The sequence below is a fragment of the Lissotriton vulgaris genome, chromosome 6, assembly GCF_964263255.1.
Source record: "Lissotriton vulgaris chromosome 6, aLisVul1.2, whole genome shotgun sequence".
Taxonomy (NCBI): Eukaryota; Metazoa; Chordata; class Amphibia; order Caudata; family Salamandridae; genus Lissotriton; species Lissotriton vulgaris.
Window position 1 is genome coordinate 1029364946 of NC_141694.1, and position 19054 is coordinate 1029383999.

A 19054-nucleotide genomic window follows, 5' to 3' on the forward strand; every position below is an offset into this window, starting at 1 on the left:
TGCCACTTTACAACATTGTGTGAGTCACAGACCATCATTAGTGGTACGTAAATGGGTACGTTTGTCCGCTTGTGTGTATTCACAGCGTGTATTACAGTGATGTAGCCCTTTGCAATTTTGCATTATTTTCTGCTCCGTAGCAATGAAAGCTTGAAGAAGAAGCAAGCTTCCAAGACACAGATCTACGGTGACGACTAAGGTCGCCCCCTTTCCTCCTTTTAAGTAAGTCTGCATGTCCTAATGGGTACTTAGCAAGGCCAATCCTATAGACCAATCACTAATCTTAACATTCCACTTGCAGTTCGTGAAAACTGCTTGGTATCCTAAATCCCCCGTGTGGGTTGACAACAGTGTGGGTTGACAACAGGAAACCTCACCAATCGGCTGATTGGAAGATAAACTAAGTGAGTGTTTTAATATTTTCAATTTCTTGAGGTCCCACCCGTATGTGACAATTTGTTAGCATTCCCCTCTGTGTTTTAGTGAATTTATATCACTTGAGTTTGAACAAGACCTTTTGGCTGTTCTCACTCTAATATCCTCAACACTTAGAGGCCCAGTTGGCCCTAAGCCCATGGTAAATTGCTGTTACTCTGTTTAAATGAATGATGGCTTCATGAACAGTGATCTGATCAATTGTTTTAATTTTACAGATATTATTGCCCCTCCCTACCTTGCCCTTTCTGTCCTGATGAAGACCCCGTTAAAGGACCTAACTTAGCCTACGGCCAGGGGTCGAAACGTCGACGGCTCTTCTCTCTGACACAGACCTCCGGCACTAGTCCTTTAAATAGCCCTAATGCTTCATGTGTGACCGTTGAAGGTCTCCTGTGTAATAATTCTATATTGAATGCCCTAATTTTTCAGGCGATTGTATCAAATTTGTTTTGATTCATATGTTATCATTTACGATTGTGTTCATTGTAATTACATTTACTCCTTTTGACTTCACCCTGCCCTGAGCACACCCCCTCCTTCACTCCCCTCCCCTCTCCTCCCCCGACTTTGGGGCTTTCTGAAATGAATTATGAATGTATTGTTAAGTGTTTGACACTGGGTATTGAAAAATAAATAACAATACCTTTCTTCAGTAGTTTTGACTATTGTCTATAGAGCTGAAAAAGTAAAAATAAGTTCTGTTTTTGGTGTATGGTGCACATAACACTTCTCCCTTGCGGGGACCCCCCTCTCTGCACATACCATATAGCGCCCAGGTCCCCGCGACTGCATGGGTTCAACTCCCCTTTTGTGTAACGTCTTCGAAGGAGAAGGCACACTGTCAGAAACACGTTGATCAGCTTCGCACCCAGGTAATCCGGGCACAACGTCTGGTGCGTGGTGAAATGAGTCGTACCAGACGATTACGGTCACACATGTTGAAGAATCACAAACTCCCTGGAAATGAGGCACAACGTCTGGTGCACATTGCGTTACATTTCTTTCTCGCCTCTGGATATGTTTTTCTTTTCGTTTTCCACCCCCCTCGCCCCCACAACCTCTCTTCCGCCGACCCTCCCCCCCTACCCACCACCACCCTTTCGAGGCACTCACACTGTGGTCTGTGTGCGATGGATATGGCACACAGAACCAAGAGCCTTATACGCACTGGGAGAGATATATGCAAAAAGTAAAACGAATTATAAATTTTGACTAGCTCAAGTCGTGTTTGATCCATTTTAATGAGTTATAAGTCATATATTGTTTTAAAGTTTTTTAATGTAACATTGACGTGTTTTTAAAAAATGTTTTATTTGTTTAAAGACAATTGTCCAAATAAACTTTGATTTTGAACTGAACACGGATGTGACTCAGCATATGCTTGAACATAAGAAAACTCTTCCATTAAAGACGTGAAAAAAATCCTTTTATTAAACATGGGAGAAATAACAATAGCCGAAAGTGAGTTTCTCTGTAAATTCTCATGCCCTGGCACTGCTGTGGTGAGCTCTAAATATGTAAAATTCAACTGACAAATCATCAACTGCGTCTCTTTTGCCTTAAGGCATGTGATTCTCTCTCACTGCTCTCTGGGATTGTCAAGCTCACTGGCCAACCCAGGGTTCAAATCAGCAATCACTGAAGTCCACATTACCTCAACTCAGTTCGAAAATAAAAGCGTATAAACATGATTATTTGCATGCAATGACACTATTTTCGTTTACCCAGAAGTCGGTTGCCTACTTGTTCCAGGATGCCACAAAAGCATTGCTCCCAACGAGCGTGGCCCAGCCCAAGGTAGCCTTCTGCTCTACTAAAGTGAAGTAACTTGAAGGTGTTTTACAAAACTAAAAATGTCTGTTTTATCTTGCGAGGGTAAAGAATATTTGCTTGCAAAGGCTTCGGTTCTGTAAGCAGTTCGTTGAAGTTTTGAATAAAACAAATACTTTGGAAATAGCGTTACTACCAAAACAGTATAGGCATTATAAATAACCATTTCCAAAAATGCCACAATAACATACGGAAACAGCGCATTAAAATCCCAATAAGTACCCCCAAAAAAATATTAATATATTTATTAGCACTTTGCTTTATATGTCAATTACACTGCTGTGAAGCCGAAGGAAAAAGACAAATAAATAAAGAAATAAAGCTTAAATTGAATTGAATAGATAGACAAATCTTGCAGTACACAATCAAATACGGGGTTGCAGACATCAGCAAAGAAAAAAGCTCTTGGTGAATACTTGGGGACATTTACAGTGCATTCAAATACGTGAATTTCTTGAAAGGACGGTCCTTTTGTTTTGCTAAACCAAAGCCAACATAATGTCTCCCACTGTCATCAGGCAAACAGCTGCTCAGTCTTTCTTTTGGTCTCCATCTCTCTCCCCAGGCACTAGCCAGTTGTCATACCATTGTCATAACTTTCAAAGATGCAGGCTGAAATCTCCGAATCTTCTTCTTTAGAGCTTTTGACGCTTTGATGCGATATATCTTTGGTTCTGGTAGAGGCTTGGTGGCAGGCTGGGTAATTGCTGGCAATCTTGCAGGTGCTTCAGCCCAAACCAACTCATTAATGTCATCATAGTCGAGCGTGAGGCTGCTACCGCTACTGGCCACATCAGACTCACTTTGACTCGACTCGCTGTCCCACCGGTTTGTGGTGTAGTTGCTGACCTCATCTTTGCTGGTCTCGATGATGGTGGAGTGGAATAAAGAAGCACAGTCGGCTGAAAATTCACACTCACTTTTTGCATGCAGACCAGGATCAGGCAGGCTTGGTCTTGCCCTGAAGCTTACTGGGTAGAGGCCACCAGCTCTCCTGGTAGACTGCTTTGGTGGCCCTAAACCAGCTGCAAATCCATGTTGAATGTTGGTAAAATCGGCTTTTGTTGATATTTCAAATGTGGACTGCCACTTACGCTGCTTTCTCATTGTGGTATTATCAATGTGCGTGGGTTTAAGCAAATGTATTTTATTAACTGGCGCTCTATAGACTTCCGCTCTAGGAATGTCATGGGGTACTCTTCTTAAATGTTCAGGTAACAAACTGGACTCTGAACAAGAACTTGCTGATACATCACTAATATACGTGGGTCTTCTGACCAGGCGTTTACCACTATGATTCCTACTGGCAGGTGTCCACTTTGCAGCTGTAAGCTTGGTCACTGATTTGAGTCCCTTTGGCCTTTCAAGGCCAGGCAAATGTTTCGTAGGACTCAGCCATTTCTCGCTGTTTCTTCGTTTCACCGTCACTGCTTTCGTTTTAGAGCTTGAAACTATACCTTTTAGATTTTGGGATTTTGCAGGCACAAACTGTGCATGCACAAAGTTAAATTGTGCTGGAGGTTCTTGAACGACCTTTGCAGGTTTTAAGATGCAGTTTTTTTTGTTGACCCTCCTGGATAAAATCATTTTGGCTGGTAAAGGTGGTGGTTCGTGACAAGACTCCTCTGAACAAGCCTGTAAACTGGAGGAAGAACTTAGCTCAGAAAAATGCTCTCTGGACTCCCTCAATACAAAACCACTTATTTTTGACCTTCCATCAAAACATTTATTAATATGTGTACTGGGGAGACTGGACAGCTCTTCACTGTCTGTGCACGTTGCAAACTCTGGCTGATTTTCAGGTTCTACATCAGCTCTCTCTTGTCTTAAATTATTGTAGATTGCTTTGTCTCCTTCAGAAGACCCCCCGTGTTTCACCAACTGGCAACAGCGGTCCGTCTTTAACATATTGGCGGTGGGGTATATAGGAAGTCTTTGGGTACTGTCCAGACCACTGCTGCAGGCATTTGCTTGGTTGCTGGTGGTTTTGTACCTGTGCAGTTCCAGAAGTTTCTTGATGTAACCCCCAGGCCTGGTTTCAGTGAGGGGCCTAATCCGAAGCGTTCCGTTTACCTTGAATGTACTGGGCTGAGCAGGTTGGCTGACTACAGCAATGTCGTCAGTATCCCAGGATTCTCCAATCAAAGAAAAGAGAGGGCTTTGAAGTGCCACAGCATGAAGTGGACTTGGGTAAGGATACACCTCACTACCCCTCCTGGGAATTAAATCGTTCTCGTATTTTGGGTGCACTACGTGATGCTGAATGCCACTCCCGTGACATAAGGAGGACACGGATTTCAGATCCACAGCCTTGTGAAATCCTGGGTGCATTGCTACTATTCTCTCCACGTCACCTACAGAGGGTTAAAAGATAATGTTATATTAGGTAACGAAGGCCAACATTAATATAACAAGTTGCATGGAAAGACGTTTTTGATAACTCAAAATGAACTAACAATATTATTTTATACTATAAATAAGCAATTGCATTTTACCATATATACACTATGTTTGGGTATTGACATCATTTATATACAACATGTCGACTTGTGGTTACAGTAGTAAGGAACTCAATACACAAGTTAAGCATTCGTCTGCTGAAAATTATCACCCGAAGTAGAGGCAAGAATAAGGGATGCTGGGAGGAGGCTCAGGAAAAGGTTTTCACAAAAATGTATTGAATGCCTCGAATGACCTCATAAAAAAGTGACGACGGGAAAAGCAATGGGTGTACTATTGAAAAAAGCAGTGCTTTTGATAGCATCCCCTTCTGCATACCCCCCCCCCCCCCTTCACCCCCACCCAATCCTTTGAAACATGCCATGGGTGTTTTGATGAAACAGGCTTTCTGCAGGTTTCAGCGCATGTGTTGCCCGTATTCTGACTACAAGGCACTGGTGTAATGGCTCTGAAATCTCCGCTATGGTAGGGGCGGGCCATGTCGCAGCTGCAGCAGGGGCAGGACGAGTTGTAGGCAGTGAAAGAGCACATGTCCGTTTGGCTGGCCATCCGTGGCTAGCCAAACAGACATGCACACTTTGATATCTCCAGGCTGTTCCTTAGAGTTATCCCCAGTGCTAAGGGCACCGGCTCACAGTCCCTGCTGGAGCGTGAGAATGACCCAATCCCAGCGCTGCTCTCATGTTGGGAGTAATAGCATGAGGGCAGCGTTGGAATCGTGTGAGGAGTCTGGGAGCCTGTGCTCTGAGGATTAGAGCGCCGGGAGCAGACGAGCAGTGCGAAGGAGAGCAGAACATCGCGATGGCGACAGTGAAAGGTAAGTGTATTTTTTTCTCACGCACTAGTTGTGCCATCATGAGTATGACAAGGTAAAACATGTCTCCCAGACTGCCACTGTAGACTGGTAGAGCAGTTTTGTCTGCTAACTCGACTCTGTCATTTAAGGAAATGGCAAAGCCCAAACCTCCCTTTGTAACATATATAAGTCACCCCTCCAATAGGCCTCATGAGTCCTAAGGCAAGGTGAAATATATGAAAAGTGAAAAGCCTTGATTTATTGTTTCTGTAAAAAGGTATTACTCTAGAACCCTCCCGTAGATCTTTTTCAATTTGAGGTCCATAAATTCATAAAAATGTAACCTATTTTTATAAATTGATGTCAGATTTCTTGAGAGTTGGGTATCTTTCTTTTTCAGTTGTTTTAGTGCTATTTAAAATCAAATGAAATCAATCTTTATTCGTTCGCAGTCACAACCATAACAGATAAAATCACAGAGCCAATTTATTTAGATACAATATCATAATAAATACAAATAAGAATGAGATAAAATCAAGTTTAAAACAGTATACTGTAAAAATATATCCACAGAATATCAATTTGGTCTTGATTTTTTTAACTTCAGGGCTGTCCGAAGAAAGGAGGTTAGAGCAGAAAGGATGTACTCATGCATGAGCACCACACAGGCTTGCATATAAAATTTCTTTCACTTTTAAAAAAAGTATACAGTGAAACATGTCCACAGAACATCAATCCGATCTTGATTGTCTTGGACTCAGGGCTGACCGGAGAAATTAGGTTACAGCAGAAAGGGTGTACTCATTTGACAAAAGCTGCAGATGCATGAGCGCCACACAGGTTTGCATAAAATTCAAGTCTTTCAGGGGGAAGGTGGCTGCAGGAATGGCTTCCTAGGCCGGGTAAAATATTTACAAAAAAAACATAAAGTGCAGGGTGTCCTGTGGAGACCAACTTTATTTATTTATTTATTTATTTATTTATTTATTTATTTATGCGATTTTATATAGCGCGAACTTTACCCGAAGGTGTCAGAGCGCTTTACATAGGACCCAGTGTCAACCATAAGGACTGATGGTTACAATCAGAAAAACAGATTTGCAAATTTTTGACTTACATAAGAACTAGTTGAAAACATACGGATTTAGGATTACATGCGTTCTAAAAGACTTAGGATTATATGCGTTACAAAAGGTACAAATAGAGAAAAGAATTGCAAATGTACAAGAGATAGAATCACACAAGGAGGAGATACAAATGGATATATTCTAGGCCTAAACGGTTGCAGGCACAAGGCTCTTGCAAATTTGCTTGGGAACAGCCAAAAGGGGTGGGCAAGAGATGGTGAGCTGGTTAAAGTGGGCCACCTGGAACCTGTCCCTTTCACTTGTAAGGAAAGAAAGGCTGATGAGAGGTGTTACCTCAAAACCGGTCCCAATACTCTTGTTTCCGGTTCAAGTAAGACCTGACTTGGCAGTTCAGGCTGGACTATTCCAATGAGGAACAGGGTCAAGACTGATTTGCATATGAGTAGGTCTGAACTGGGATGAGGAAGTGAGCTAAAGAACGATGATGGATTCAACCCAGATCTGTGACTAGGGGTGAGTGTCTAAATAGTTTCAGTGCTCCGTCCATCAACTCCTTGTGTTTGCTTTGTTTGCCATAAGTTGGCAGGGTATGCCCAGACATGGGTCCCTTGCTCACTTTGCCATGGGATTCAAGCTAGCCTGGCTGATGAGGGGTGTTACCCTGAAATCGGTCCCAGGATGCTTGTTTGTGGCCCAGGGAAGACCTGGCTTGGCAGTTCGGGCAGGACTGTTCCGATGAGGAACAGGGTCAATACTGATTTGCATATGGCTGGGTCTGAACTAGGATGGCGAAGTGAGCTTAAGAACGATGATGAATTCAACCCGGATCAGTGATTAGGGTGAGTGTCTAAAACGTTTCAATGCTCCATCCATTATCTCCTTGTGTTTGCATTGAAAAAGGTAACTCTCCATACCTTGCACAGTTTTCAGCAGTAAGCACCCCCTCACTGCAGGCTTCACAAGCTCAACGCTTTCACCATGAGAAAGGGCATGCTTAAAGACAAGGCGCTTTACATACCTGTGCTCGCAAGGACTGAGCATGTAATGGTTGTGAAAGATGTCCACCCTACCTAACCTGGTAAATGACACACTTACATAAGAGATCCAGGGTTTTTTATATGCATTGCCAAGTGACAAACAGTTGGTCAATATCAGACGATTTAGCTGGCCACCTTCCTTGGACCATACCTTAACCCAACACAACAAAGGCGTAACAGCGATCAAGTCAGCAATGTACTTGATGCCCAGCTCTTCATGTACAGAAAAGGATGGAGTGCTCTGGGGCGCCCTCAAGATCCGCCTTAAGAACTTGTTTTGTGCAAGCTGTATCTTGTGCATGAGATTGTACCCCAACACTTCACTTCCATATAAATCCTTAGAAAGACATTTAGAGGGATAAAGGTTTACTAACACACTTGGCGACCAGAGCCCCTATTTACTTGTTCATCTAGCACACCTTTCCCTCTACCAAAGGCTTCCAGTTCAGTTTGGCGTCAAACAGCACTCCCAGGTAAGAAAAAAGCAGGGACCTTTGCAAGTGTATGTCTCCCCGCCTTAAAATTTTTAGACCTAGTCGACCGAGGGCCAACTTCCAGAAGGAGATTTTGCGAAGTTCACTGTCAGGTTCAATCTGTCCATAAAAGAGAGAAACATGTCTTTTAAAACCTGTAAATCCATTGCTGTGCGCGCTATAAGCACTGCGTCATCTGCACACAGTAAGACTGTGTGCAGTGATTTCAAGCCTACTCTAGGAAAGTCAGACTGTACTGAGGAGAGAGCGTGTTCTAAACCATTAAGCTACAGGGTGAATTAGAAGGGTTCTAGTATGCACCATTGACAAACATCCCTTACACAATTAAACTGCTCTGTTAAGCCCATCCTGTGTGAGTAGATAACCGCAGCTATGGTGTGAGCCTGGAGGTTCTTTAATAGGGTTACAATATCTGGGTCAGTGCTTATCGAAAGGAGGATGTCGCAATGCTTCTTCTTTCGATTTACTCTTTCAAAAGTAGATATAAGGTCCATAAATGCTAAAAATATGGTGCCTGGCTGGGCCACAGTATATTTATTAACTATTAGATAGAGATTTAGACACTGATCATTCATTGATTTGCCGGGGTGAAAACCACACCATGTAACACACACCATTTCCTCACAGAGTTAACCCAAGAAGGGCTTTCCAGATGACAAAAGTTAAACCCACCAAAGTAAACAGTAACTGTTAATCCGACCCATAACCCTCTACAAATCCTTTGGGCTGTGGCCTCCCACTACAACTAATGAAACATTATTTTAAGTGCTCAGTGGGCACAACTGAACAATTTCCACTAGCCAACAGAGCAAAATTGCTGTTTTCAATTGACTAGTCACAACAGCAAAGAATGAGAACCCCTGAACAAAGACCAACCAGAAGTAACAAATTGATGACCATGTTTACTTGGGATTGACTAAGCTAGAGCAAATGTTTATTTTCATTGAAGGACCATTGTAAGTTTATTTGGGGACTGCAGTTGTTAGCGTTTCTTTGCCATATGTCATTCTTCAGGTTTTTAATCAGTTGATGTATTTGCTGATTCAAACTCGTTCAGCTGTAGTTTGACTATGGAGAGGCCGTAATTCAGAATGAAGCGTCGTGAGTGTGGTAGGGTTTTCTAAAAGGAAGACAACTTAAAAACAAAAAAAAACACAAAATAACTCTAAGTAGTTACTCAGGAGAAGGGCGTATATTAAAACGTTAGCTGGGTCTTTCGAGCAAGTAGTGGTGAGAGGCTTCTTTCACCCCTGCGCATGGATATATAGCACTGTGTTTTTAAATGAACCTGCACTACGAATTTTCAGGAAATGCAGCTGAGTTTTAATAATCATAAAACTCAGGACGTCAGATTTGAACATTTGACATGTTACTTTCTATAAGCTCAGCGTAAGCTAAGCCAACAAGGAAAAGTCAAACAACTTTTTGCACTGTAATTTTCAGCAGGTGAGTGGGAGTTATAAAAACACACTACATTTTTGCTGCATCTGATAATTTAATCCTTTATGGAAATTAAGCACTCCCTACGAATTACCGCCTCGTCCCACACAGCCATCTTGGCTGACCGATGCCAGCTCCCGCAAACCGGCTCTGTTGCCTGCACCACAATCTGCCAGCACCGCATCAAGCACCGTCTCACCCTTGGTCTCACCGATGCAGTCTGGACGATCGTCACTGAGCCGCTGCCTGCACCGCATCAAGGGGACACTGCACCCTGCACCGCTTTCATTTTGCAAGGTGGGTCACTTGAAAGGGGTCCCCAAGTGTGGCAAGAGGCCACAGCCACCCACCGATGGGCAGTCCAAGGCATTGGCTAGTGTAGTGCTTGGGGGGGACTGGTGCCCACAGGAGGATGGAGATCCTGCAGAAATGACCCTCTTCTCACTAGGGGACAGTGAGAAGATTCCAGGAAACCAGGTGCCCCCTAAAACAAAGAAATACAGCACCTGGGTGACCATCAATGGGAAAAGGGTAGAGGCTCTCGGAGATACTGGAGCCTGTGTGACCTCAGTCTGGTGTCACCTGGTCTCTGAAGAGCAGGTAGTCTCAGGGGCATTCCACCAAGTAGTTGCTGTGGACAACTCAGAGCGCCAGTGTATGGTGGCGCAGGTTCCCTTGGAATGGGGGTGGGGGGTCTCAGTTCCCTTGAGGGTGGTTGTAAGCCCTACCATGCCTGTAGATTGTCTGCTAGGTGACGACCTGGAGCAATCCTGTGGAAGGATGTTCAGCTCAGTTCTCACTTGGAGATGCTTGGGTTGCCAGAGTGGGCACGAATGTCCACTAGGTCAATGGCGGCCAGAAAGGGTGATCAAAAGGACCTGGAGCCTAAAACAGTGGCCCAGGTCCCTGTCACGAGAAAAAGCAGGGGGCGCGAGAAACCGACCCCTGAGGTTCATAAGGCCCGCCCCGGTACCTACACGGGAGCAGGTAGCTGAACTTCGCGGACATCACTGAGATGACCCATTGGCAGCAAGAAGTTGGTCCCACCAGGGGAGAATTCTGCAGGGAGCAGAAAGAATGCCCTTCTCTAGAGGGTCTGCGGCGACAGGCTGCAGACCAGACAGCTGGTGATCAGTCTGGATCCCATTGGATCTACTGGGAGAATGGTCTCCTGTATAGCGAGCCTAAGGTCACTGAGCCTGGGTCAGCCTGTGTGCTGGTGGTACCCCAGCGCTTCAGGACCTTCCTACTGGGTCTAGCTCATGATGTGCCTTCGGCAGGACAGTTTGAGCTGGACAAGACCATTGACAGGCTTGTCACCCACTTCTTCCGGCCCCAAATGCGAAGGCAGTCAGATGGACATTGCAGGTCTTGCCCAACTTGCCATGCAAGTGGTAAGAGTGGGAGGAAGGTCAAAGCTCCTTTCGAACCTTTTCCTATTGTTGGAACCCCTTTTGAAAGGGTAAGGATGGACATTGTGGGGCTACTGGATCCCAAGACAGACATGGGCAACAGGTACATCCTTGTCTTGGTGGACCATGCCATCCGGTACCCGGAGGCAATACCTCTCAGGACAATGATGGTGCCAGTGGTGGGCCGGGCGTAAATGGGGATATTTTCCAACGTGGGTTTCTCCTGAGAGGTAGTTTCTGACTGTGGGCCCAATTTCGTATCAAAGTATATGGAATCCCTGTGGAAGGAGTGTGGTGTAACCTACAAGTTCACCACTCCTTACCACCCACAAGGTAACAGTCTGGTAGAAAGATTCAACCAGACATTGAAGGGCATGATTAAGGGTCTACCAGAGACCATGAGGCATAAGTGGGACGTCCTCTTGCCATGCCTTATCTCTGCATACAGGGAGGTACCTCAAAAGTCTCTTGGGTTCAGCCCCTTTGAGCTTCTGTGTGGCCACCCTGTGAAAGGACTTCTGAGTTTGGTGAAGAAAGGCTGGGAGGCGACTTCCAGGGAAACTCCCTAGGATGTGTTTAGTTACATGCTGGCCTTCAGCATCCAAACTGCCCACTTCAGGAAACTCGCTCAGGCAAACCTGAATGCAAGCCAGGAAGAAATGAAAAAGCGGTATGAACAGAATGCCACTCTGGTCAAATTTCAACCTGGGCAAAAAGTGTGGGTAATGGCCACAGTGGAACCTTGTGCCTTGCAGGACAACTGGACTGGGCCTTTTGAGGTGGTAGAGTGCAAATGGGATGTCACCTACCTCGTGAATTTGCAGACTCCCAGGAACCCTTTGAGGGTCCTCCACGTGAACGGCCTCAAGCCCCACTTTGGGAGGTCCAAAGTGAGCGTGCTCTTGGCGACAGATGATGGGGTGGAAGAGGAGAGTAAACCTCTCCCTGACCTCCTGTCCACCAAGGAGCACAATGGGTTAGTAGAAGATGTGATCCTCTCCCCTACACTGACCTCAGAGCAGCAGATTGACTGTCACCAGTTGTTCGGGCAGTTTGCCCCACTTTTCTCTCTGACCCCAGGTGTTACTCACTGGTGTACCCTTGACTTGGACACTGGTGACAGCCCTCCTGTAAAAAACAAGATTTACAGGTTGAATGACCGGGCCAGGGTCACCATCAAAGAGGAGGAATTTAAGATGTTGGCTTTAGGGGTAATCGAGCCCACCAACAGTTCTTGGGCCAGCGCAGTGGTTTTGGTCCAAAAGGCTGCTGCACCTGGTGCCAAACCAGAACTGCGGTTTTGTGTGGACTAACGTAGGCTCATTGCCATCACCAGGACTGACGCACATCCCATCCCCAGAGCTGATGAGCTCATTGATCGGTTGGAGCTGCCAAGTTCCTCAGCATGTTTGATTTAACATCTGGGTACTGGCAGATTGCCTTAACCGATGAGGCCAAGGAGAAGTCAGCCTTCTCAACTCTAGAAGAACATTACCAGTTCCGGCTGATGCCCTTTGGGTTTAAGAATGCCCCTGCCACTTTTCAGAGGTTGGTCAACCAGGTGTTGGCTGGACTGGTGGATTTCAGTGCTGCATTCCTGGATGACATTGCAGTGTTCAGTTCCAGCTGGGAAGAACACTTGGTGAACCTCGGGGAAGTATTGCGGGCTCTGCAGACGGCAGGCCACACTTGGCTTAAACAGCCGGGAAGAGTGGGAGAGGCTATATAGGTAACAAGAGGGGGCAGAACGTGTCTCAAGTATAAATAATTAGAAGCATTAACATAGTGACTGTAAAAAGATAATTTTAAACGAAATGACAACTTCTATCAATAATGGCCAACGAGGGTAACAATCAGCACGCTTGATAATAGATAACCCTTCGGACAGAATGTAGTATTGCTCCCTATAACCTGGAGACATTGAGATATATATACAGAAAAGAAAAAGTGAGTATCCCGCTGAAAGGATGTAATGAGTATTCCCTATTCCCTACGCAGGTAAAGATTTACAGCTTATATGATAAACTGGATCGTAGCTCATTAAGGGACGGTTTCCCGCGTAATATTTATTTTCAGTTTTTTCAATTAGGATGGTACAAATTAGAGCTGCGACTATCAAACAAATAAAAAAAGCCTGATGATGAAAAAATAATTAGGCACGATGAAACATAAATAAGAAGCGGGGTAAGAATCAGAGTATATGGGAAGGAAGATCTTTAAATATAACGAGAACGCAGGGGTATGTATTCGTACCTCAATATAGTACAGGGAAAATATGCAACTATGGATATTCTTTAAGACCGAGTGTTTAAAAATGAGGCAGTTGTAAATATGATTATGGCGAATAAAGAGCCTACTAGGAGAACATCTAAATATATGGGTGTATAAATGACTACCTCTGTTTTACACTATCATGTTAAGATGGCGCCCATTGAGAATAATAAAGAATGAATGGGCTAAGACGGAAGTCACTGGACGGAACTCGGTACCACGTGATCAGTAAGATCGGTTAAAACGCCGGCACTCAGATGGCGTGTCCTTGCTTTTTTCCAAATACGAGCAGAAGGACACAAAATGCTGCTGCCGCGATTTAGAAGGTGAGAATTCTGCGGGAGGCGTATGGACTTTAAAGCGAGGGATCCCCGGGGGAGGTACTAGGCGGGAGCTTAGATTGGTTCAAACAGTAACCTTTTTTAAAGGCCCCAAATGTATTTAAATACTGTAATGTAGGAAACCCGTGATTAAACGCCATATCATCTGAATACGAGTGAGGTGAATAGGTAGTAAGTAATTTGATGGACTTTCTGGGCTATTTAGAAACACGGTGTAAAATAGATTGCCAAACTAGTTAAAAGGATTCACTGATATTCTCTAGAAAACATTTTAATTAATAAATAAGAGACACTTATGGACCCAAAAAGCGCTAATGCACAAGGTTGTGCCATTGTTCAGTGTATGATGAAAGAGTTTTTAGATAGGCAGGTGAATAATAATATGGTGATAGAAACATGTATATCATGAAATAAGTAGCCACATCAATGAGAAAAGGAAAACAGCGATTAGCAGATAGTGTCATAGACACAAATAGACAAGCTAATGTTGTGCCTTTATTTTATTTCTATATCGGAAACCGGGGATAATTGATTGAACCCCTTTAAAGAAAGAAACGGGTAGCTCTCATTTCGTAATTTAAAATACCCAATGTGGAAGAGAAAACAGCACATAATAACGGATGAGCGGTTCTTTTAAAACATGCTTATAAGATATAGATTTGTTTGATGTCATGAACTTACTGATTTTAACATAGGCTTTGAAAATATCTGATTCTGTACTAGGTGATATATGAATACCTGATAAGAAAAGGAGCACTTTAATAAGAGATGAAGATGGAAGTTCAGTTTGAATAAAAATGACATATCACGTATAAGGGTGAGTGTATTATCAAGACATACTCCGTTAGAGATATGAACAGAGGATATGAAAATAAATTAAATATAAATCATTTCCCTCTGCAGTTGCCAAAATTAAATATTTGGGAAATCTAACGGCAGTCCTCGTAGATGACCTATCAGGAACTGAAAAGAGTCTTTTAAGGCATGCACCAATAGACGAGATTAAGCCGGGCTGTGAGAGTTGAGGGGTATCACTAAGAAGTGATGGGAGATGTGAGATGTTAGGATGTTGTGACATGAATCTTATCCTTGATTTAAGTGGGACTACAAATAGGAGAGGACTAAAGGCAAATAGAATGATTGTGTTTTACTCAATATATATTTATGCAATGCATTGAATTATGGTCCAATATACATAAGTGACTCTGGACTTTTGTATTTGCAGATTATTGTTTTTTAACTGTCCTGAGGAAGGTGGTGTGAAAGCAAAGATCCACCGAAACGTGTCGACAATAAACCTCTGTGGTTTTAACAAAATTGTTTTTAAACATGTTTGGAATTATATGTGAAATTGTGAATTAAGTATTGTAATGTGTGACATTGAGCAAATGTGTCATTCCAGCATAAATATCCAAGAGTTTTGTTGGTAAGTGAGAAAGTAAATTTTCTAATTTACTGTAACTTAAGAAAAGGTTTTTTAAATCTGTTTTAAAGAAATGGAACACAATGTACAATTGGTACAGTGAAACTGTATATTCTTATTGAGTTTAGTGCCTTTTTGTGGTTCTACTTTTAACAAGGGGGTATTATAAGCCCCAGTATGATTCGTATGTGGTCTGAATAAGGAGTGTTAGTATTTGGTGTGCAAGTGATTTAGCAAAAAATGTTTCTTTCAAAATAGATACACTAGGAGTTACCAAGGGAACACCTTTGTTTTACTATTGTGACTTACCCAGTTCCCTGTGGCTAACAGGTTACTCTCTACTATTTTAACCTCAAGATCAAGGCCAGTAAGTGCCAGATTAGACATGGTTCTGTGGTGTACTTGGGACACCAGGTAGGAAGCGGCCAGGTGGTGCCCCTGCAGCCCAAGATTGACACAATTCTAGCTTAAGAACCCCCAAGACCCAGACAGAGGTGAGAGCCTTTTTAGGTCACCAGTTACTATAGGAGGTTTGTTGAGGGCTATGGCACCATTGTTGCCCCCTTAACAGAGCTGGCATCCAGTTGGGAGGTGGGTAATAATGTTGGGGACAACTAAAGCATAATTGGGAGATCTTTTTTTTTCTTTCTTCACAACCTTTATTGAGGAACTTCAGATCAGACACATTACATTGTGCTACATATCAGCTCAATTAACGCAGTATAATCCAAGTGAAGCATTAGAAATGTAAGTCAACTGCATCCTGCCAGAAACAGGAACATTTTGAGGCGATAATCACAGCATTATTGCGCGGGGAGTCCCACCCCCCAAGGGGGTCACAATCTCGGCTATAATGTCAGTAGTGAGTACCGCGGGACGGGGCGACAGTAAAGGAGGGGAAGGCAATCCCTGACCAGCACCGGCGGCTGCCGCGGGCGGAGTGCTGGCGGGGAGCACGGGAGAGGCAGCGCCGCTGGATGGGGCACAGGAGTGAAGGTAAGTCACCAAAGGACCCCAACATGATTGGCAATTTGATTTACTTGTCAGTCCCTAGTAAAGTGACTGAGTGTGCTAGAGTCTGTAAGTCAAATGCTGCTAGTGGGCTGCTGCAGTGGATTGTGCCACACACACACAACCAGCATGTCAAAGTAACTCTGGCCTGCCATTGTAGAGGTGGTGTGCAGTCTGAGACTGCAATGTCGACTTAGCAAGTTTACCCACTGAATAGGTATCAACCGCACACCCGTGTAAGAAATGTTTTAATCCTTGATTGTTCAATTAATCAAATCAAACAGTGCGTGCTGCAGGGGAATCTGGGATCTGCCTGTGTCCCTTGGCTAATATTGTGAACAAGTAGGTGTGGAGAACCACAGTTCCTATTCACAGTGCACAGCGATAGTCCCTAAGGCTTCAGCATAATACATGAAAACTCATGAGTTTTAACCAAAATCAAACAGTAATCCAAGGTGAGGTTCAACAAAGATATTTGCATTCATATTTCAATATGAATTATATTACAAAGTCACAAATTAAACATTGCTATACGAAGTTCACTGTTCACAACACAATTAGGGCTAGATGTAGGTAGAAAAGATTTACCGAATTTAAATTACCGAATTTTACCGATTCGGTAATTTAAATTCGGTAAATCTATGGGTCCGATATGTAGGTATTCCAGATGTGCTGGAATACCAAATCGGATGAATTCGGTATTTACCGATTCGGTAAATACCGAATCGGTAATGCCCTTTAATTCCTATGGGCTTTGAAGCCCATAGGAATGAATGGGCATTACCGATTCGGTATTTACCGAATCGGTAAATACCTAATTCACAAGGGTGCAGGGGGTGTCACTTTGACACCCCCTGGCACCCCCAAAACAGGCTTGGGTGCCATGTGGCAGGCATACCTGCCCTAAGGGCAGGTCTGCCTGTCACATGACATAGGTGTGCATGCACACATGTGCATGCACACCGGAATCGGTATTTTACCATGGATTTGTATTCCATGGTAAAATACCGATTCTGTAAGCCATGTGCAGAAGGTACATTGCCTACCTACATTGCATTTTCGGTAATTTTACCGAATCGGTAAATATTACCGAATCGGTAATTATTTTACCGATTCGGTACATATTACCGAATCGGTAAATTTACCGATTCGGTAATGATACCGATTCTGTAAAATTACCGAAAATGTGCCCCTACATCTCAATAGCCCTTTACCGATCGGAAACGGCCGAAAATCGGTATTTTTGGCCGATTCCGATCGGTAAAGGGCTACCTACATCTGGCCCCTAGTCTTTTATAAGTGCATTGCACTTTTAGCAACCCTCATGGAATTACATCACATTCAAACAGCCCCAATGCATTTCGGGTACCACCTTTCTTCAGGGGAATAGCGTTGATACAAATAAATCTTCTACTGCCTCCTGCCGGAACACAAAGAAAAAAAGGAAAAGTAACTCAATGGAATATATTGAAATACTCTATTTCTATGCAGATACAAGATCAGTGTTTTCAGTCACTGTCGATCACCGTCACCGAAAAATGTAGTGCCTCATGTAACACATGCTAAATCCAACAAAGAGATACACGTCCCAGTGTTTAAAACATGCGGCAATGCAATGGTATATGGGCTGAATTCCTGTGGATTAAAAGCTTTACCGTACATGAATACGTGACTACAACTAAAATACTTTAAGAAAGCCAAGACTAGTAAACCAAAGCATGTGACTCAATAAATGGTGCCGTGCAAGTTTACGAATGCTGAACAAACCAGATACCTCTAAATCTTCACTACGAAATTGGGAAACTGGTGTGAACTCCGGTTACATAAGAAAAACTGGCGGTTACTGACAACAGCAGGCTGCAGTTAAATGTCCTGCATGTAAAAACACATCTTACCTATCGTACGTTCTTCTAGTGTGAGACCTCACGTTCAAAACAGAAAATCTGGTAAAGAAACAAATAGCTTACTGAGTCCCTCACACGTGTATCTCAAACAGCATTCTATGGCCGAGTCTGAACTCGTGAACTCACAAACGTTTTGTGCGTTGTGACCGCAAACATGTAACTCCGTTGTAACAACAGTACGTGAGAAGTTCCTTCTTTATCCAAGGTTGAGTGACTTTGGTGAGGGTCAATGAACTTTATTGTTCATCACAAAATCTGTAAAGAACAATGATGCACGCAAAGGTGTGCTGGGTCACACTCATGTGGCCTGACAAATTGACCATAAATCCTGAATATAAGCAGTCAATGAAAAGAAAAAAAAGAAAAGAAGCTACCTAATGTAACTTCCAAAAAACGAAATTAACTCCGCATATGAGTGAATGTGCGTTTTTGAGTGTTGGATGTCTCCGTAAGTGCAAGCACTGATGCACAATGAGATTACCACTGCATGAAATCCCATGTGTATACCGATTGTTACATCAAAAATACAGGTGACTTATATACTACATGCTCCCAAAAATGCACAAGAAGGCAGTGGACTCACCGTTTCGACCCATCGTGGCAGGGTGTGGTTCGTTACATGAATCCATTGGTAAATTCTTAGACTTCTATCTTCAGCCACTTGTGCAATCTTGGAGTACTTATGTTAAAGACACCACCGATTGCCTAAACAAATTAGAAAGCATCCACACAAACATATTCAAGGACGCATGGCTGTGCACCATCGACGTAGTCGCATTATACACATCTACTCTCCATGAGGAGGGCATGGAGGCAGTAGAATGGAAGCTTCTTAACAATCCACAAGATTATACACATCTATTCTCCATGAGGAGGGGATGGAGGCAGTAGAATGGATGCTTCTTAACAATCCACGAGATGACATGAGTGATGTTTTTTTATTACAACTGCTACAGTTTTTCTTGTACCACAGCTACTTTTCATGGAAGAACAACTTCTTTTTACGGAGGACTGGAACATCTATGGGCTTTCCTGGTGCTCCTGCATATGTAAATATATTCATTGCTCATTTTGAAAACATACATATTCTTCACAATGAACACTGGAAG

The 19054-nt window shown here is 43.4% G+C and overlaps 1 protein-coding gene across 1 annotated transcript in view; it reads right to left on the minus strand.

The window, feature by feature from the left end:
- Positions 1 to 1842: 1842 nt before the first annotated feature.
- The window catches only part of DACT2 (dishevelled binding antagonist of beta catenin 2), a 158204-nt gene continuing 140992 nt past the window's right edge, over positions 1843 to 19054 (minus strand). The window contains exon 4 of the mRNA XM_086927095.1: positions 1843 to 4622. Coding sequence (XP_086783221.1) covers positions 2848 to 4622 — 1775 coding nt within the window. The 3' untranslated portion in view covers positions 1843 to 2847. The remainder of the gene's footprint in view (positions 4623 to 19054) is intronic.